Raw genomic sequence first — 19,801 nt, forward strand, 5'->3', positions numbered from 1 at the left:
GTATTCCAAAACGAGGCCTTCCGCCTGTATAGACTGTCTAATCTCGATAGTAAGCATCACAATGGCTAGTGCACAGCAGGTTGACGTCGTTGTCGTAGGAGCTGGCTTCGGAGGGTTATGGATAACTCATACGTACTCTACTCCAATGGCATGAAGGGCGTCCAAAAGCGCATACTGACTTGTATAGACTTCGAAATGCCGGGCTGAATGTCGTCTGCGTCGAAAAAGCCCCCCAGGCCGGCGGCGTCTGGTATTGGAACTGCTATCCGGGGGCTCGAGTCGACAGTCGATACCCCGTTTACCAGTATACCGATCCGGAGCTCTGCCAGGACTGGACCTGGAGCGAGTTGTTGCCCGGATACGAGGAGCTCCGGCGGTACATTGCGTACGTGGTGGAAAAGTGGCAGCTGAACGGATACATACAGTATAACACCACGGTGACAGGGGCGCAATTCGACGAGTCGGCTCACCAGTGGACGGTCGAATGCGTCGGGGCCGATGGTTCCCCCGTAGCGATCCGCAGTCGCTGGTTCATCCTCGCTCTCGGCTTCGCCACCAAGCCGTATATCCCCGATATCCCAGGTCTGAACACCTTCGCCGGTCGATGTTTCCATTCCGCCGCCTGGCCGCAGGATGGGATCGACCTGGATGGTAAGAGGGTGGCCGTTGTGGGCACGGGAGCCAGCGCAGTCCAGATCATCCAGACTATTGCCGAGCGGGTGGGCCATTTGACCGTCTACCAGCGCACGCCGTGCACTGCGGTCCCGGCCCGGCAGCGCCCCCTCAGCCCCGAGGAGCAGCAGCGGCTGAAAGACAGCGGCGAGTTGGCCGCCCTGCTGCGACAGGCCAAGTACGAAAAGTTTGGCGGACAGGACGTTGGGTTCGTCCCGCGTCGGTGGCACGAGGATAACGAACAGCAGCGGCGGGAGGTGTTCGAGGCAGCCTGGGAAAAGGGCGGTTTCCACCCTTTACTGTCGACATACTTTGACGTCTTCGTGGATGAGGAGGTCAATAGGGCCGCGTGGCGGTTCTGGGCCGAAAAGACCCGCGAACGGATCAAGGACCCGAGATACAAGGATTTGCTGGCTCCCCTGGAGGCAGCCCATTTGTTCGGGGGAAAGCGCACGCCGTTCGAGATCAACTATTATGAGGCATTCAACCGAGACAACGTCGAATTGATTGACAGCAAGGCCTCCCCGATTGTTGAGTTCACCGAGGACGGCATTGTCACGCAGGAGGAAGGCCTCAAACGGCTCGATGTGATTGTGCTCGCAACAGGATTCGACACCAACACAGGAGCATTGACCGCAATCTCCATCCGGGACACGGCAGGGAGGACGCTCAAGGACCGCTGGCAGGATCCAGAAACAGGAGTCAGGACCAATCTGGGTCTGTCCACCAGCAAGTTCCCCAACATGTTCTTTTTCTATGGGCCACAGGCGCCGACGGCATTTTCCAACGGGCCGGCCTGCATCGAGCTGCAGGGGGAGTTTGTCGAACGACTCATCCTGGACATGACAGCCAGAGGAATAACAAGAGTTGAAAACACAGTGGATGCTGAGATGGAGTGGAAGGGCTTGACGCAGCGTCTGTGGGACCGATTTGTTTTCTCGTCGACGACTTCGTCGTACTATACCGGGGCGAATATTCCGGGCAAGAAGCGGGAGCCGTTGAACTTTTTCGGAGGGTTCCCCAGCTACCACCAGGCGCTGACCGGCTGTCGTGAGAATGATTATCAGGGTTACAAAATGGCGTCTCTCATGGAGAAGATACAGTCTGCCCCTGCTGCGTTGGAGGTTAAGGCTCCCAGTGTTGTCGAAACACCTGTCTTGGCGACGTTACCCGTACAAGCTAAATAGTTTCTACCGACAGTTCCATAGGAGTATAGGTTGATTGAATTTCAAGTACACGATCCAAACATCTAATAAGAACTTGGCTTATTGGACACATAACCCCCATCCACCAGCAGGACCAATCCGTTGCAGTACGCCCCAGCCTTGGACGCAAGATACACAATCGTCCCTCCAATCTCCTGGGAGTCCCCAAACCGCTCTTCTGGCGCCAAAGCCATGGGCAGCCGGCCGTTAGTCGCTTTGCAGAAGCCGCCCATCATATCCGTGTTGAAATCTACGTCAGTCAGCAAATCGCGCACTCGTCATCAAATCTGATAAAGAAGGAAAGAACATACACCCCGGCGCAACGATGTTCACGCGTATTCTCCACGGCGCTAGATACGTCGCGAGATTCTTCATCATATGGGTTGTCCCCGCTTTGCTGGCCCCATATATGAAGGCCGAGTTGTCCCGCCCGAACCCGCCGACGCTGCTGACCGTGACCACCTGGCTGCGGATATACTGGCAGCTGGTTCCAGCATTGGCAATGCCGTTGCCATTGCCCTGCGCAACGGGGGAACCTGCCCCAGCACGCACCTTATTTCCCTTGTCCAATAACTCGAGAAAGGCAAACGTCACCATCAGCGTGGCGGTGGTGTTGGTCTCGAACACGGCCGCATAGTCCTCGAAGGACTTTTGGAACCAGTAGTCCCGCACCTTGGCGATGTCCCATTTGGGCGTGGGTCGGGTGTTATGTGCGCCCAAGTTCGGCGTTGAGATGCCGGCGTTGTTGATGAGGAGATTGATGTAGCCATCTTGGGCGGTGATGTGGTCCACGGCGGACTGGAGCTCGGCGTGTGAGGTGATGCTGCACTGGAGAGGATGGATGTTGTTGAATTTCTATCAAGCAAGGCAACAACATCAGTGGACTGTCAAAGAATGTGGTAAGGATGTAAGGAAACGTACGGCTTCTTTGGCAGCTGTCTGTAGGACTTCCAATCGTCGTCCGATTATGTACACCTTGGCTCCGTTGGCTTCGAGGGCCTTAGCCATCATGAGTCCTAGACCTGTGCCACCACCGGTGACGACGGCAATGCAGCCGGTCAGGTCGAAGAGATCCGTCGAGTGGAGCGAGTTCGATGCCATGGTGGACTGGGGGACTTGCTGAGGCGAGAATGTGCTTGGTGTCACCGCTGTCGATGGCTTCTGTCAATAAGTTCTAGATATGACTCTCGCATCCTCGCGTCCAGCACAAGTGTTGCAGCAGCTATTGCAGACGCAGACCTCATGTCGAAAAGATGGGTCTTCGGGGTCCGAGTGTCACTTGATGGATGGACAAGGCAACCCGGCGAGACTCACCGTTTGATGTCGGCAAACAAAGCGTTTCTCCTATTGGTCAAGTATCATAACATTAGGTACTGTGATGGCGGTGTAGTCCTAACACTGTATTGAGGACTCATCTTATGCTTGTCGTGCTAGAATTGTTGAAAGAAATTACACAGATTATTCAGCTAGAAGTAGTATTGTACATGGCAGGAGCATATCAATAGTGGAGAGAGTTCTATTTTATTTCTGAGTGTATTTGCTAAGAATTACTATGGACGAGAAGGGCTAAAGATTACAAAGACAAGATTAAACAGACTCCTCGACAGAATGCACCTTTTCGAAGCTCCAGTCAACTCAAGCGGATCGTCCATGCTGTAGAGCTGTGCACAAAATGCGTTCTCCAGCTAGACGACAATGTAGACAGGCATGCCACGGCTAAACCTGAGTGCTAGCATCACCGTTCGGCTTCATGGTTGTTGCGCCATTGGCAGTTGACGGTCCCTTCCCAGGACCCATTCCGGGTTGCCCTGATCCAGGGCCACCAGGGCCACCAGGGCCACCAGGTCCTCCTGGGCCTCCTTTCTGAGCCTTTACGCTCTTCCACTCCATAAGAGCAGACGCCACAACACACGCGCAGGACGCCGCCAAAGCGACGCGAAACACGTCCATTACCGCGCCATTGTATCCGCTCAAAAATCGTGGCAGGTCCTGGGGGCTCACGCGATCTTGGATACTCGTCACTCCGCTGTCGGTCACGTTGGCGATATCACCCAGGTTGGCAGACAGTTTGTTGCTGTATATGGCCTGGTCCACAGACAGGAACACCGAACCACCCAAGGATTGCGCGAAGAAAATCAAGGAGATACCGATGGGAGCATCTGGGCGAGCGAGGACGGCTTGAGCGGCCAAAGAGGCTTGTTGGATGCCTGGATTATATGTTAGAACCGCCTCGAACTAATGCATGGGCAAAGAAGACGTACTCATTCCGCATCCAACCGCCCAGAGGATCTGGTAGCCGATCCATTTGCCTTCGCTAATGTTGGGGGTGAATGTTGTGAGCAGACCGGCCCCAAGAGACATAAGCACTGATCCGCCAATCATGAATGGCGTGTAGTAGCCGAGTCGATTGATCAGGAAACCAGCTATGAGACTGGCGACCGCCGATGAGATGACGGTGGGTAACATCATGACACCCGAGTGGACTGGCGACGCGGACTTGATGGCCTGAAACCAAATTGGCAGGTAGTAGGTGAACGTCATCATCGCCGCAGTGACCATGAGAGTGAAGACAACTCCGGCTGCGATGCTGCGCTGTTTGATGATCCGGGGAGGAATGGTGGCTTTCTCCTGAAGCCAGATCTGAATCCCAACAAAGGCGAGCAGCAATACTCCTGCCAGAACTAAAAGCGCGATAATGCGTCCATTATTCCAGGCATAGGTCGCCCCTCCCCATTGCAGCGCCAGTAGCAGGCACACCACGCCAGGGATCAGGCATAGATTTCCCAGGGGATCCATCTGCAGAAACTGCTCGCGTACCGGGGTGCCTGCCTTGCGCGCAGGCGGCATCTGGAGCACCAGGATGAGTACCACTATAGTCACTGCGCCAATGGGCAGGTTGATGTAGAAGCACCAGCGCCAGGTAACATGTTCGGTGAAGCCACCACCAATCAGGGGACCTGTGACGGATGCGATGGCGAAGATGACGCTGACAATGCCCGAGTAGATGGGTCGCATGTGCAATGGGACGGTGAAGAAGGTGATGATTACACTGCCACCAAAGATCCCCGACGATCCCAGGCCGGCGATTGCGCGACCAACGATGAGGACTGTCGAATTGGGCGCGGCACCGCAGATAGCAGACCCGATTTCGAAGATGACCACGGCGGTCAAAAACACCCATTTTGGATTGTAGAACGAGTAGATCTTGCCAAAAAGCAGCTGAAACGCGCAAAACGTCAGGAGATATGCGCTACCGTACCAGCCGACATCGTTGATAGAGTCGAACTCGTTCGTGATATGGGGAATGGCGTTTACGATGATGGTGCGATCCTAGTGCGCGACAGTCAACAACCAAGGAAGTTCGACTGAGGAGATGATGCCTACCAGCGCGGTGAGAAAGCCAGCAAGATAAAGGGAGATGATGATCGAGTAGAGTTTGGGACCTGTGGGATACTCGACGGCAGGACCCATGCCAGGTCCAAAGGGTTTTCCACCACCGGGGCCACCTGGAGGGCCTGCAGGACCTGGAGGACCTGGTTTGGATTCGACAACACCTTGAGGTTTTTCTGACGGATGCGCTGATGGTGGTGGCTGCTTCTCCTGTCGCGCGTCCAGGGGCTGCTTTTCCACGGCAGCAGCCATTGTGTCGGAGGTCTCTTCAGTCATTATTGATCCCACATAAACATAAATCACAAAATAAGAGGAAAACGGGTGGTCAAGAATATTAAGAGATTATGGGAAGAAAGAATAACAGAAAGCAAAGGAGATGGCAAACTGATCCCTCCCATAGGGGTTCGTTCGTTCTTGGCTGTGTGCAGGGATGATTGATTCACAAAGAACAGGAAAAACACATAGTCCGGGCGCTGCAGGACAGGTCGGACTTGGGGCTTAGGACCGAGTCGGGCATCAGGCCATGTCCGAACAGGGGTCTCTACCTGGTTTAAGACCCATATGTGAATCCAACAGGCTTTCTGGGCTGTGATTTGTTGTTGGGATGGCTCGAACACTTCAGCTGTCTTTGTGCGGACGGGAGGAGTGTTGGGGCTTTCGCCAAGGCAGAGAAGAGGGGAAAGACAAGACCAGACAAGGCCAGACAAGGCCAGACAAGGCCAGACAAGCATTTACCCCCACCCCCCCTTCCCTTGGAAGTTGGGACAAGACATCCCTATCCAATCTAAGTCAATATTCGGAGTCCGAAGCAAGCAAGACTGGCGGGGCTAGGCAGCATTTGCCCCTTGGGTCCTAGGTTTAGCCAGACTGTCTACCCTCTGCAAGGCGCAAGGTTCCGCCATCAGCGGCTAGACTATGTCCAATGTGGAGAAAGGGGCCGAATCTGAAGTTACTACGGAGTAGGCTCAAGTTACCCGAATTGACCGTCTCGGACTCCAACTAACTTCCGGCCTTGTGCTCTTGTGATGGTGCTAATCTCGTATTGACTCCACCAGGGGACAGGGGCTGTGTTTCACTGCAGGGGGGGGTTAGGGTTTGGGAACTCAAATAAACATAACATATCAGAGGAATGTCATTGCTGGAATAGAGGGGGCATCTGAAAATCAGCCTCCGAGTAACTTTAAATCCTTTGGATCAGCACAGTCATAACGCTATTTAGACCATTATCCAAAGCCTGCCTCTAATCAGAAGAATGCTTGCTGTGTGTACACGTCATCATATCAGATGAATGAATATGTAGGCATATGGCGTGATAGCGTGCTGCCTTATGTGCTAGTGGACAATCACTGAGACCCTACAGTCATTAGTGTGGCCTTAGCCCAATACTTGCTGGAATGTACCTTCATGCCCCCAAAATGCAGCGTGCTATACAGGTCAAGATGTAACTCTGTAGGTTTTGGATAAGCACTAGGCGCTCAAGCCTTGAAATATGCGAACAAACTGGACCTGTACTGGTTCGCCATGCAAGGGGGTGGTATCCCGGCCAATGACATGTGAATCACTGCTCCAACAGATGTACTATGGGCTGCCTCGCTTGCGATAGGGCTTCTTCCTGATTTTGAGCGGCCACGTTCTAGACAATACAATGCCTGACTCACCATAGGCCATTCATCATTGGAATGCGTCTATATGCCGCACCTGGGTTACGTTATCAGATCGCTAGAGTCCACTAGGCAACCCGGATGCATCAGGCTAAATCCTTCAGCGCAGCGCTAGATGAAGCCACCCCTGTAGATAAGCCTCGTACAAAAGCGAAATGGGGCCATAAATCTATCGATCAGCTTATAATTGACTGAGCACCTGCACAGCTCAAAGAGTCCACTCTCTGAGCACCGCGGAGAATGTGAGATAGCAGAGATCCACGAAAAAGAAGTATAGTAACCGGCAGATGAAAAGCATCTGCACCCCCAATGGCAGAGTCTACCGGTTCAACACCCCAGAAAGACCAGCCGCAGGTCAAGTTACGATCGGCCTGCGACCGGTGCTCATCCAACAAAGTCAAGTGTAGTCAGGAAAGACCAGAGTGTCAGCGATGTCGTTCGCTCAATCTACCCTGCCACTACAGTCGGTCATTGCGGATGGGGAAGCCTCCTCGATCTCGGCAGCGATCCATTAGAGCTTGCTGCCATCATGACCATCGCGAGAATTCGGCCAGTCTCGAACATTATAAGCCGGCCGCTGCTGCTGCTGCTGCTGCTGCCACAACAGACGCTGCTGCCATTCCCAAGTCCATGCTCAGCGATCCATTGCCCTCGCGAGACAACGAGGTGATGGGCACACTGGTGCATAGCTGGCCGGACGAGTTCGACTATCAGTCGATGCTGAATGGTGTCGATCCCTCTCTCCAGCCACTCTCCCCGGACCTTTCCGACATACTGGGAGACCCGACAGCCATAGCGCCAGGTCACAGTCACCCGCGGTTATCAGACGGCCCCGGCACCCTGTCTGATTTGTCAAAGCAACAAGCCGAGTCGATGTCCAAGATGCTGCAATCCACACTCCACAATGCAATGTACGAAAGGCTAACTCCAGTCAGCCTCACTGGGTTCACCTTCCCCGCCACAGGAATGAACTCGGACAATCAGCATGTTATTGAACCCGCGGTCTCCACGGGTCCGAGTCCCCCATCCCCGTCCGACCATCAGTGTGTCCGCCGGGCCATGGAGACTCTGGACTGTCTGTATCGAGTCTGCTCCTCAGCCAACTCATCTGATGCTGGCTTCGGCAAGCCAAGCGTCGATGACATCCTCCAGGTTAACGGCGAGGCGATGGAGGCCGCCGCGACCCTCCTGGCATGTCCGTGCACCAAGGACTTCTGCCTCCTCATCATTCTCGCCATAATCCCGTGCAAGGTGCTTGCCGGGTACCAGGCCGTTGTCAACATGCGCGACCCACATATTCAGGTCCCAGCAGGCGAGGCAACTATCTGTCGTCCGATTGCCGTCGGAGCCTATACCCTAGATGAACACGCTAGCCGCATGGTGATCATCCAGGTAGTTCTCGCCAAGCTGCGCGAGGTGAGCAGGTTCGTCCAGACCTATATCGACACATTCTGCTTCGATGCTAGCAAGAACCGCCAGGGTCACTGTGGACTGGTATACCGGACCCTGGGGTTGTTTATCCAAAGCCGGCTAGGTACCACCACGGACGGGCTGCGGGAGAGACTGTCAGCCTTGGTGGGAGACGGGAGATCTGAATTCAAAGGAGAATCATGCCGGTATGGGTAATTTGTCCCTGGTTGTTGAAGAGGTGTGTGGTATGCCCGGTGATTGATTCTGGCGTTGGAATGAAGTCGATTTTTATATTTTCCACCGTCCGGAATTGAAATGTGATGATACCTAGTGAGGGCATTGTGCGAGGATTATAATGAACATGATCTATCCCTCTTATGACCTATGGCTAGCCCAATATATGCATCCAGTGTCCTGTCCCTTGCCTAGTGGAGTAGTTGCTACACAGTCTGTTGATCGTCGGTGAAAAGCTCATCCATCCAGCGCAGCACAATAAAGTTCTGCATCTTGCAAAAGATTGGGTCTCTCCTAGCTCACTAGAGGTTACATACATCTATTCACTCCACTAATCTCACTTGAGGCTTGGCCTAGAACCAAGACAGGCAGGCTAAGACTAGGGTATCCTTTGCTATCTCTCAACCATGTTGCCGTCTAAACCGGGAGAACTCATGGTTTGTCCAATTGGCATATCCTACCAAGCCAGGGCTACATGTCAGGTGTCGTCATACGGAAGATTATGGCAAATCGGCTCGAGAGATCATCGGGGACCGTAAATCTGCTCTAGCAGGAGAGTGTGAGATACGGGCGTCGTGAATTAAGACGTTGTCTTCGGTCCCCGACCCCCGACTCGGCCCTGAGGAAACCATTAGTGTCTATTCGTTCCCTGGCTTCCAGGGCTACCGCGGATCTGTGTCTATCTCTGAATCAAGTTAGTGCTGAAAGGCACAGCAGGTAGTGTACCAACCCCCATTCAGACGTCCCCACGTTCGAAGCGAGATGATATAGTATGGCAGATGGGACTGTTCGAGAAGGAGAGGGCACAGAATGCTTAATAGACATAATGCATTGAAAGAATCAACCCCAGTATTAAATTCAGCTTATTTTCCTCGGCTACCTCTGCATGCCTGAGGGCCTCCTTCTACTTTGTATCAGGTTGACCAACAAACTTGCACAGGCCCAGCATGGCGCAACATCATCGAATTTACTTGTTTGGAGATCAAACATATGATGTCGATGCTCCCTTGCGGGAGCTCTTACACCATTCAGACCCAATATTGACGTCTTTCTTCGAAAGGGCCTTGCAGGTTCTGCGCCACGAGGTCGGTCAGCTACCCAGTGAGCTCCGTCATGAATTCCCTCGATTCTCCAGTATAGCCGACTTGATCTCGCGGCGCCGGGACACTCGACTTCATCCTAGTCTTGAAATGGCTCTGGTCCTAATCTATCAGTTGGGGTCCTTCATTCGGTGAGTTCACTTCATTGCCCGTCCACCAGGTTCGTACTTACGTCAAACAGGATTCATTCAGAAGGGGGACTGGAGTACCCTACGGCTTCTGATACTCACCTGTTAGGTCTCTGTACTGGGGCCTTTGCTGCTGCGGCAGTTAGTTGCTCACGCTCCTTGGTCGAACTGCTTCCAGTCGCCGTACAAACGGTACTGGTCGCTTTCCGAACCGGTCTGTCTGCCGGCAGAATTGGAAACTGTATTGAGCCAAGTGCAACCGGCTCCCGAGAATGGTCGATGCTGGTTGCTGGAATGGACAGTCAGACGGTCCAAGATGCTTTAGCAGAATTCTCTGCCACGAAGGTAAGTACTTCTGATATGGGCTCGGAACCCCAAGTGTGTTGACCTATGTGATAGTCCCTCCCTCGCATGTCTCGGCCTTATATCAGCGCATACGCTCCCAATGGTTTGACTGTCAGCGGCCCTCCTTCGATCCTGGGTGAGCTGCGCCAATCGTCCGTATTCGCGCGTGTAGCCTGCAAATCGATCCCGATACATGCGCCCTATCATGCTCCCTTGCTTTTCGCCAAGGACGACATTGACGAAATTGTCGACTCCACGATCAACGGCAACTGGGCATCCTATATTGTCCAACTGCCTGTGATATCAAGTGCCACCGGGCGCTTGATATGGGCTGGCAACTTTCGTGCTCTGGTGCAGTCTGCAATTGAAGACGTGCTTCTTCAACCAATCCATTGGCTCAAGGTTCAGGATGGTATTAAGACTATTCTGCCGTCTACATCCATGGTCAACTATGAGGTCATCCCCATGGCGACCCAGGCGGATCCTCTGCTGTCTCGGATCTTGCAACAACCGGTAATGAACCCAATCCCGGCCCTGTCGGAGACGCAGCAGGATCCACCGACGCCCAATAACAAGGCCAAAATTGCCATCGTCGGCATGTCTGGTCGATTCCCAGGCGCCAGCAACGCGGAGGCCCTTTGGGAGCTCCTCTCACAAGGGCTGGATCTGTGCAAGGAGGTCCCTGCCAACCGATGGAACGTCAAGACGCATGTTGACCCGACAGGCAAGCGTAAAAATACCAGTAAGATCCGTTGGGGCTGCTGGCTGGATAATCCCGAACTATTCGACGCGCGCTTTTTCAACATGTCCCCTCGGGAAGCCCCGCAAGTTGACCCGGCGCAGCGCATTGCTCTGCTCACCGCGTTTGAAGCCATCGAACAAGCTGGCATTGTTCCTGGTCGTACGCCGTCTACGCAGCAGGATCGGGTTGGTGTCTTCTTTGGCACTACCAGCAATGACTGGTGCGAGACCAACAGCGGACAAGACATTGATACCTACTACATCCCCGGGGCCAATCGCGCATTCATCCCTGGGCGAATCAACTACGTCTTCAAGTTTAGCGGACCGAGTTATAGCACCGACACTGCATGCAGCTCCAGCTTGGCGGCTATCCATCTGGCGTGCAACTCTCTGTGGCAGGGAGACATTGACACAGCTATTGCTGGTGGTACCAACTGTCTGACGAATCCTGACATGACCGCCGGTTTGGACCGTGGTCACTTCCTATCACCAACGGGTAACTGCAAGACCTTTGACGATACGGCAGACGGGTATTGTCGCGGCGAGGGCGTGGCTACAGTTGTGCTCAAGCGACTGGACGACGCTCTGGCTGACCATGACCCTATTCTGGGATTGATTCTGGGCGCATATACCAACCACTCGGCCGAGGCAGAGTCCATTACACGGCCTCATGTCGGCGCACAAAAGGCCATCTTCGAGCATATACTAAACCAGTCTGGTGTGCGTCCGTACGATGTTGATTACATCGAGATGCATGGCACTGGCACTCAGGCAGGCGACTCCCGCGAGATGGCCTCAGTGCTGGGGACATTTGCCCCACACGCAACGGGCCCTCAGAAGCGCCGAGACGAGCAGCCTCTATATCTTGGCGCAGTCAAGTCCAATATCGGACACGGCGAGTCGGTGTCAGGTGTGACTGCGTTGGTCAAGGTGCTGCTGATGATGCAGAAGAACATGATCCCACCCCATTGTGGCGTCAAGACACGGCTGAATCGAAAGTTTCCCTCAGACCTTGCCGAGCGCAATGTGCATATCCTTTTTCAGGCCAGTGTGTGGCCACGGCGTCATGACCAGCGAGGCCGGCGTGCCTTTATCAACAATTTTAGCGCTGCTGGTGGGAACAGCTCGATCTTGGTAGAGGATGCGCCGGTGCCTACTCCACTAAATTGTAGCGATCCCCGCTCCTCCCATGTGGTCACTCTGTCGGCCAAATGCCCCTCCTCGCTCAAAGGCAACGTCGAATCCCTCTTGAGCTATCTGGGAGGCCTGTCAAGCAGCGACGATCTGGGAGCCACTCTTTCCCAGCTTTCGTATACTACGACAGCCCGCCGCATCCATCATCCGCATCGCGTTGCAGTGACAGGCTCAACGATAGCAGATATCACTTCCAATCTGCAAGTGGTCTTGGACGAAGGATCGGCATTTCCCCGTTCAGGACCATGTCCCACAGCCATCTTCACCTTCACCGGTCAAGGTGCACAATACCCTGGCATGGGTGAACAGCTGTTCAAGACGCTCTCACTGTTCCGCTCTGAGCTACGCCGCTTCGACCGACTTGCCCAAGGCATGGGATTCCCGTCCTTTTTACCCATCTTTCTCGCGGGGACAGGAAGTCGACTGGATGATTTCACTCCCACGGTTGTCCAGCTCGCCAACACCTGCATGCAGATTGCACTGGCCCGCCTTTGGACCTCATGGGGGATCAAACCTTCAGCAGTCGTTGGCCACAGCCTCGGCGAATATGCCGCACTCAATACCGCAGGAGTGCTGTCCGACGCAGACACTATCTTCCTCGTTGGCCGTCGAGCACAGCTGCTCGAGGAGAAATGTCAGAGGGGAACACATGCAATGCTTGCGGTCCTCGCACCAACTTCCTTGATCAATCCTGTCTTGCTGGACAGCAATGTGGAGATTGCCTGTATCAATGCGCCCGAGGAGACGGTGCTCGCTGGTCCAGCCGCAGAGATTGCAGCTATACGGCAGAAGCTGACGGCGCAGAATGTCAAATGTACCCTACTTCAGGTGCCTTTTGCATTTCACTCTTCGCAAGTGGATCCAATCCTAAAGGACTTCGAACAGTCCGCGAAAGGGGTCACCTTCCGCGCACCGTCTATCCCAGTGATCAGTCCCTTATTGGGAACCGCCATTGCTGATCAGGGCACTTTCAGTCCGGAATATTTGGCACGGCATTGCCGTGAGCCCGTCAACATGCTACAGGGTTTGCAGACGGCATCTGCGGCAAACATTATCAGATCAAAGAGTATTGTGATCGAGTTTGGACCCCATCCAGTGGTTTCCGGCATGGTCAAATCGTGCCTAGGCAACGAAATCACTTGCCTATCCACCCTCCGCCGCAACAAAGACCCTTGGACCATCCTAGCGGATAGTGTCGCTGCTCTGTATAGGGCTGGCGCGGACATCAACTGGTCCGAATACCATCGTGATTTCAGTGCGGCGCAACGCGTGCTACCTCTACCCTCGTATTCCTGGGACTTGAAACCGTACTGGATTGAATACAGGAATGATTGGGCCCTGTACAAGGGTGATCTTGTTCCCGGTGGCAATGTTGCTCCTCTAAAGGCAGTCCAAGCTCCTCCCTCCCCTTCTCCTCCGCCGACGACAACCACGCTCCATCGTCTAGTGGAAGAGAAGGCGGATCCGGAGAAATTTGTGATCATCTACGAATCTGACGTTTCGCGCCCGGATTTGAATCCTCTTGTCCAGGGGCATAAGGTCGAAGGCTTAGGATTGTGTACACCGGTAGGTCTGCTCTTTCGACCGTCTGACCCCAAGCTAATAATTGATGATTCAATAGTCAGTCTACGCGGACATTGGGTTCACACTGGGCAATTATTTCCTTGATCGATTTTCCCAGCAGCTTAAAGGAGGGGATGGCGACAAAGTGGTCGATGTCACTGACATGGTGATTGAAAAGGCCTTGATCGCAGAGAATGCTGGTCCCCAGTTGCTGCGAGTTGCGGCCGACTTAAATTGGTCGTCCAAAGAGGCTGCTGTCAGATACTACAGTGTTGATGTAAGACTATGCCTCGACTCATGCGTACATTCACGGCTAACATTTGTCAGCTGAATCACGTCGAGACCGTACAACATGCCCACTGTTGCGTCCGCTTCAGTGACAAGTCCACCTTTAACTCTCTCGCCAAGGGCGTGTCCACCCTCCGAACACACATTGGAACCATGCGCGAAAACTCCTGCAAAGGGGCAATCTTCCGTTTCAATGGACCAATGGCGTACAACATGGTCCAGGCGTTGGCGGAATTCCACCCCGATTATCGGTGTATCGATGAAACGATCCTTGACAACGAGACTTTAGAAGCTGCAAGTATGGTCAGCTTTGGGGATGTCAAGAAGGGCGGCACTTTCCACACGCATCCTGGATTCATTGATGGGTTGACACAGTCTGGTGGCTTTGTCATGAACGCCAACACCAAAACGAATTTGGGGGTGGAGGTTTTCGTGAACCATGGCTGGGATTCGTTCCAGCTATATGAGAGTGTCACGGATGATCGGCAGTACCAGACATATGTGCAGATGAAACCTGCTGAATCAAGCCAGTGGAAGGGCGACGTCGTCATCCTCAGCGGTGATCGGCTCATTGGGAGCGTCAGAGGGTTGACGGTAAGTGGCTGTCCGGGGAAACATGTGCAATGCTGACCAAAACAACAGTTGCAAGGTGTCCCGCGAAGAATCTTACGATACATCCTCAAGGGCAGCGCAAAACCTAGCAAAGCCAGCCGGACACATTCTGTTCCAATCAAAGCTCCTCCTCAGCCCGTGGACAAGAGCTCCGAAAGGAAAAATGAGCCTCCTGATCGTGAAAAGGTCTCCTCTGCAGCATCAGTAGCAGGACCTGTTGCTGCTATCAAGCCTCAAACCCATAATTCAGCACTGGCTCAGGCTCTTCGCATCATTTCTGAGCAGAGCAATGTTCCGATTTCCGAATTGACAGACGATGCGGCATTTGCAGACATTGGCATTGACTCTCTCCTGGCGCTGACCATCACCTCTGCTTTCAGCGAAGACCTTGATCTGGATTTGGATTCCTCATTCTTCATCGAGCATCCCACGGCGGCCGACCTCAAGAAATTTTTTGGCAGCTGCTCTTCCAGCTCGCCGGACCCTGAAGTGGTTGTCCCCGCTGTTATTCCTCAAGTCGAGTCTCGAAGCATGGTGCAACAGCCGGTGGCAGTTCCATCGACAGACCATGGTGTTGTCACTGATATGGTGAGGCAAGGACTACAAACCAACCCAGACACCAGTAGCATTTTCCAGTCGGCTGTTCGCATTATTGCAGACGAAAGCGGCGTCAGCCCTGCCGATCTCACTGGGGAGACCGTATTCGCGGACATTGGTATTGACTCTTTGCTGGCACTGGTCATTGGCAGTCGACTTAGCGAAGAGCTCGGGCTGGACACTGACGCAGAGTCCTTCTTCCAGAACTGTGTGACCTTGCAAGATCTGCAGAACTTTCTTCAAGATTCCAGCGGATCGCCTTCTTTGCAAGTAAATTCCCAACCTAGCGCTATACAGACCACGATTGTCTCTCCACCTGTAAAGCAAGCTGCTTTTCCTCAGGTCTCGCAGATTTCACCTGATATGACGGCGCTCCAGACTCCAGCCGAGTCGGAACCATCACCGCCGATGGTAGCTCAATCTACCCCGTCAAGTGAGCCAGGTCCCTCATTCCTAGAGGTCCTGCAGATAATCAGCGAGGAGAGCGGCGTGAACGTCACCGATCTTTCCGACGAGACGGTGTTTGCGGATATCGGCGTGGATTCGCTGCTCGCTTTGGTGATTGGGAGCCGAATCCGAGAGGAACTTCTATGGGACCTGGATGTCGAGTCGATGCTGATTAATTATCCCACGGTCGGAGATCTGAAATCGCATATGCTAGGAGGAAGGTCTGTGTATCAAGCGGACCAGAATCTGTCCACTTCCTCTATTTCCACTCTCTCGTCTTCATTTCCTTCTAGTGACAGCGTCAGCTCGGCCGCTGAGACGCCCCTGTCCGAGTTGTCCGCTTCTGAGCTGGAACCCGGCATTCCAGACGCATCATCTGTCGTCCTGCAAGGCTCGTCCCGGAATGCGGAGAAGATCCTGTTCCTCTTTCCCGACGGCTCAGGATCAGCCACCTCCTACGCCTCTCTGCCACGTATCGCAGCTAATATTGCCGTCATTGGTCTCAACTCGCCCTTCCTTAAGAAAGATGTCGAAGTGCACTGCACCATAGACGAGCTTGTGGGAAGTTATCTGAAAGAGATCCGCACCCGCCAGCCCACCGGACCCTATCACTTCGCCGGCTGGTCCGCGGGTGGTATTCTGGCGTACCGGGCCGCTCAGATGCTCCTCGCTCGCGGGGAGCAAGTTCCCAGCTTAGTCCTGCTGGATGCTCCCCCGCCGATGGGACTGGGGAAGCTCCCGCAGCACTTTTTCGACCATTGTGACGCGATGGGCATCTTCGGCCAGGAGGGCAAAGCTCCGGAATGGCTTATTCCACATTTCAAGAAAACCAATGCCATTCTCAGTGGGTACTACGCGACGCCCTTTGCGGCAGGTCGGGGCCCCGGCAGGACAGGAATCATCTGGGCAAGTCAGAGCGTCTTTGATACCAAAGGATGCGCTCGACCGGCACCGCATCCTGAGGACACGGAGGATATGAAGTTCCTCACTGAGGCACGGACCGATTTCTCAGCGGGGATCTGGGGGTCATTGTTCCCTGGAGCTCAGGTGGTTGTGGATAAGGTAGATGGGGCGGATCATTTCTCCATGATGGTAAGCACATCCTGTACTTTGATCTGCTGTAGATTGTTCGATTGATTACATCTTTTACTGACACTGGCATAGCAAGAGGGGAAATATGCACGACAGGTAGCGGGGTTCCTAGTCCGGCTTCTGTCAGGATTTTGAAGCGATGGAGCAGCTGATGACATTATGATTGTTCTTTATATTGTTCTATACTCGTGCTTGTTGGCTTCTTGTCAAATATTTTGGCTTCGCATAATAGTGAATATTGAGTGAATATTTTCCAATTCAAGTAGACTGTCATGATAGACAGCCGGAAAAAGAGTCAGGAATATAGATATATAATCAAGGAAGCGAACATCGACTACTACTCTCAAAACTCTTATAAACAGTCTGCATAGACTTGCTGCACAATTTGTCTGATATCTGGAAGGCGCATTCAACCTGATTGGCAACATCAGGATATCCCCATAAGGGACTGTGATGATAACCGGGCCGGCACCGGGAAGAAGATGACAACCCCGCGTTTCCCGGTGGGGCTAGACCCCCTTCCGCCGACATCGGGCCGTCCTTGATCCGACGCCGTCTGCAAAGTCGCATCATAGCTTCATTTATTCTTGGTGTTCTCATCTCAGATCTGTTACATCACGCATCAAGTTTCATATCTTAACATGCCATCCTTACAGCAGAGCAAACTCGCCTTCATCGGCGGTGGCAACATGGCCTCGGCCATCATCGGAGGTCTTGTGAGCCAGGACATGAACCCCGCCAACATCACCGTCTCAGAGCCATGGGATGTCAACCGCGAAAAGATCGCCAAGTTGGGCGTGCAGACCACTACTTCCAATAGTGAAGCTGCGGGGGACGCAGATGTTGTGGTCATTGCCGTCAAACCTCAAACAACCAAGAATGTCTGTCAGGAGCTTGCCGCCGCCTGGTCACAGCGCACATCACTGCCTGTGGTCGTCAGCATTGCGGCGGGTATTACTCTCAATAGCTTGAAGGAGTGGCTCAAGACGAGTGATGGCCGGACTGCGCATATCGTCCGCGTCATGCCCAACACTCCGGCCTTGGTCAAGGAAGGCGCTTCGGGTCTTTTGGCTAGCGACGATGTGACGGCAGAGGAGAAGGAGCTCATCGGCGCTCTGCTCCAGACCGTGAGCAAGGCCACTGAGTGGGTTGACAGGGAGGAACTGCTAGATGTTGTGACCGGTCTGTCTGGTGAGTATCTTGGGGAGCGTCCATGCAGATGACACATAAATAACATTGACTAGGATCGGGCCCGGCATATTTCTTCGCTATGGTGGAGCACTTGGCTGCCAGTGCCACGGCTCTGGGTCTCTCCAAGGAGCAGGCCACACGGCTGGCGGCTCAGACCTGCCTGGGTGCGGGCAAGATGCTCGTCGAGTCATCGGACGAACCGGCCCAGCTGCGCAAGAACGTGACGAGTCCAAACGGGACAACGCACGCCGCGCTCCAGACATTTGAGTCGCTGAATTTTAAGGATATTGTTGACAAGGCGGTACAGTCCGCTACATCTCGTGCGGCGGAGCTCGGAGAGACACTTGGGAAGCTCTAGACAGGTTTGGCAAGGGAAAATTCATTCGCATCACTGGAGTAGAATTAAGACGTGGAATTTAAAAAAAATAGATCCTAACCCCTTTCGTGGAACGCCGATTCAAGAATGAGCAGTTGGCCCAGATGGTCCATCATTTCGGACTTAGCTTGGCATAAACCCGCCCCAACGCAGTTTATCTCTATGTTCAAGGACAAAGGCATTATTTGAGTAGGACATAATGGCAGTAAATCTAGCTGTCGCGTGCAGACTGCGCTCTTTCACCCGATGCGCCGGCGCTTTGAGAAATTCCGCTTGTTCCCCCACTGTCGCTGTATTATCTCAGGCCATCGATCCGCCTGTCATCAACGGCGTGTGCAACCCTCGCAAGCCTGGAGGTAAGTGACTCCTGTATTTGACTCGCATGGGACTTCAGTAGTCACATTACCCGGTTACCAGGACCCTGTAGCGGATATTGCCTACGCCCTGAGACACAAGAGCGTCCGGGTCCTCAATCCCAATTTGTCGCCATCGGATTCTTCTGACGAGGACTGGTCCTTCCCCGACGCAGAAGAGGGGATTATCATTTATAGCCAAAATCTTCCTCTCTGCCAGCCATACTCGAGATCCCGTCACAACTACATAATCTGACAGCGTGCTACGTTTAGATCCTTAAAACCAAGCTGACCGCGTCTCCAAAAGTAGATGAGATCTATTCCTTGACTAGCCCATGTGTAAGACCATCAATCGGCAAGAAATTCCACATATACTCGTCCTCGGGAGCCACTTCAAAGTCAAACCGGATGAGATCCTCCTTGTAGGGGAACATATATGTACTGGTTACCCTATCTCTTTGTCAGCGTCGCCTAATCGCTATCGACTGCCATTACTGCATATGCACATACCAATGATGCTCTTTGCTGGCCTGGTATGCTTCCAAAGCTTGCCGGTTCTCGTGGAAGCTTAACAATGCAATCTCAAATCCTTTGCTTCTCTCGATCGGATCAGTGATTGAGGGCCCGCCAACGACCAGCCGGTGACCCTTGACACAGTCGAGGTCCTTGAGTTTCTTGAGTTCGCGGACAAAGGTATCTTTATGCTCCTGCGTCACCTCTGGACGGAACTTGAACAGGACTGGATTATGTGAGTACAACGTGTTGATTGATCCATAGAAATTATACTAACCCATATGTACGATCGTCATTGTAGCGAGTATTTGTATGACCCTCGGTTGGGCCAATTCTCACGGAAATGTTGGTTGCGGGAGGAGACGAAGGAGAATGCCCGCGGTGACTCAACAGATCCACTGGTTTAACTATAGAATAGCACACTTCAAGGCCGTGATATCTCAACCATGTCCATATATGCTATAATGTAAGTAAGATATTTAGACTATATATAGATTAAAGTATATGAATACTCTTTTGCAAGGCCCCAAAATGCTATTTCTCTCTCTTAATGTCTAAAAATTTAATATCACTAAAAATACAGATGTAATTTATGTTACCTGAGTATTCATATAAACTAGGAGGCTATAGATTATAACTATAACTCTATATGACTATACTAATACCTCCTACCTAAACTTAGACCCTGT

General features: G+C 53.1%; 8 protein-coding genes across 8 annotated transcripts; 5 read left to right on the plus strand and 3 right to left on the minus strand.

Annotated features, from left to right (window-relative positions):
* Positions 1-61: 61 nt before the first annotated feature.
* Positions 62-1,859, plus strand: Aspvir_003612 (flavin-containing monooxygenase; the record flags this gene model as incomplete). The annotated part of the gene is made up of 2 exons (XM_043266863.1): positions 62-132; positions 188-1,859. 2 exons carry the CDS (start codon positions 62-64, stop codon positions 1,857-1,859), a joined length of 1,743 nt encoding a protein of 580 aa, XP_043122798.1.
* A 62-nt stretch (positions 1,860-1,921) lies between these two features.
* Aspvir_003613 (SDR family NAD(P)-dependent oxidoreductase) lies at positions 1,922-2,978 on the minus strand (the record flags this gene model as incomplete). Its single annotated transcript, XM_043266864.1, has 3 exons — positions 1,922-2,127; positions 2,189-2,732; positions 2,799-2,978. The coding sequence occupies 3 exons, from the start codon at positions 2,976-2,978 to the stop codon at positions 1,922-1,924; spliced, it is 930 nt and encodes a 309-aa protein (XP_043122799.1).
* A 615-nt stretch (positions 2,979-3,593) lies between these two features.
* On the minus strand, positions 3,594-5,519 carry Aspvir_003614 (MDR family MFS transporter; the record flags this gene model as incomplete). Its single annotated transcript, XM_043266865.1, has 3 exons — positions 3,594-4,084; positions 4,139-5,207; positions 5,262-5,519. 3 exons carry the CDS (start codon positions 5,517-5,519, stop codon positions 3,594-3,596), a joined length of 1,818 nt encoding a protein of 605 aa, XP_043122800.1.
* A 1,718-nt stretch (positions 5,520-7,237) lies between these two features.
* Aspvir_003615 (Zn(II)2Cys6 transcription factor) lies at positions 7,238-8,554 on the plus strand (the record flags this gene model as incomplete). Its single annotated transcript, XM_043266866.1, has 1 exon — positions 7,238-8,554. One exon carries the CDS (start codon positions 7,238-7,240, stop codon positions 8,552-8,554), a length of 1,317 nt encoding a protein of 438 aa, XP_043122801.1.
* A 965-nt stretch (positions 8,555-9,519) lies between these two features.
* On the plus strand, positions 9,520-16,814 carry Aspvir_003616 (type I polyketide synthase; the record flags this gene model as incomplete). Its single annotated transcript, XM_043266867.1, has 7 exons — positions 9,520-9,803; positions 9,854-10,145; positions 10,200-13,646; positions 13,702-13,920; positions 13,971-14,525; positions 14,574-16,679; positions 16,752-16,814. The coding sequence occupies 7 exons, from the start codon at positions 9,520-9,522 to the stop codon at positions 16,812-16,814; spliced, it is 6,966 nt and encodes a 2,321-aa protein (XP_043122802.1).
* A 506-nt stretch (positions 16,815-17,320) lies between these two features.
* Positions 17,321-18,228, plus strand: Aspvir_003617 (pyrroline-5-carboxylate reductase family protein; the record flags this gene model as incomplete). The annotated part of the gene is made up of 2 exons (XM_043266868.1): positions 17,321-17,870; positions 17,924-18,228. 2 exons carry the CDS (start codon positions 17,321-17,323, stop codon positions 18,226-18,228), a joined length of 855 nt encoding a protein of 284 aa, XP_043122803.1.
* A 217-nt stretch (positions 18,229-18,445) lies between these two features.
* Aspvir_003618 (uncharacterized protein) lies at positions 18,446-18,855 on the plus strand (the record flags this gene model as incomplete). The annotated part of the gene is made up of 2 exons (XM_043266869.1): positions 18,446-18,602; positions 18,641-18,855. 2 exons carry the CDS (start codon positions 18,446-18,448, stop codon positions 18,853-18,855), a joined length of 372 nt encoding a protein of 123 aa, XP_043122804.1.
* A 61-nt stretch (positions 18,856-18,916) lies between these two features.
* Positions 18,917-19,408, minus strand: Aspvir_003619 (Dabb family protein; the record flags this gene model as incomplete). Its single annotated transcript, XM_043266870.1, has 3 exons — positions 18,917-19,049; positions 19,110-19,338; positions 19,390-19,408. The coding sequence occupies 3 exons, from the start codon at positions 19,406-19,408 to the stop codon at positions 18,917-18,919; spliced, it is 381 nt and encodes a 126-aa protein (XP_043122805.1).
* Between the last annotated feature and the right edge of the window lie 393 nt (positions 19,409-19,801).

The sequence above is a fragment of the Aspergillus viridinutans genome (genome assembly GCF_018404265.1).
Source record: "Aspergillus viridinutans IFM 47045 DNA, scaffold_2, whole genome shotgun sequence".
Taxonomy (NCBI): Eukaryota; Fungi; Ascomycota; class Eurotiomycetes; order Eurotiales; family Aspergillaceae; genus Aspergillus; species Aspergillus viridinutans.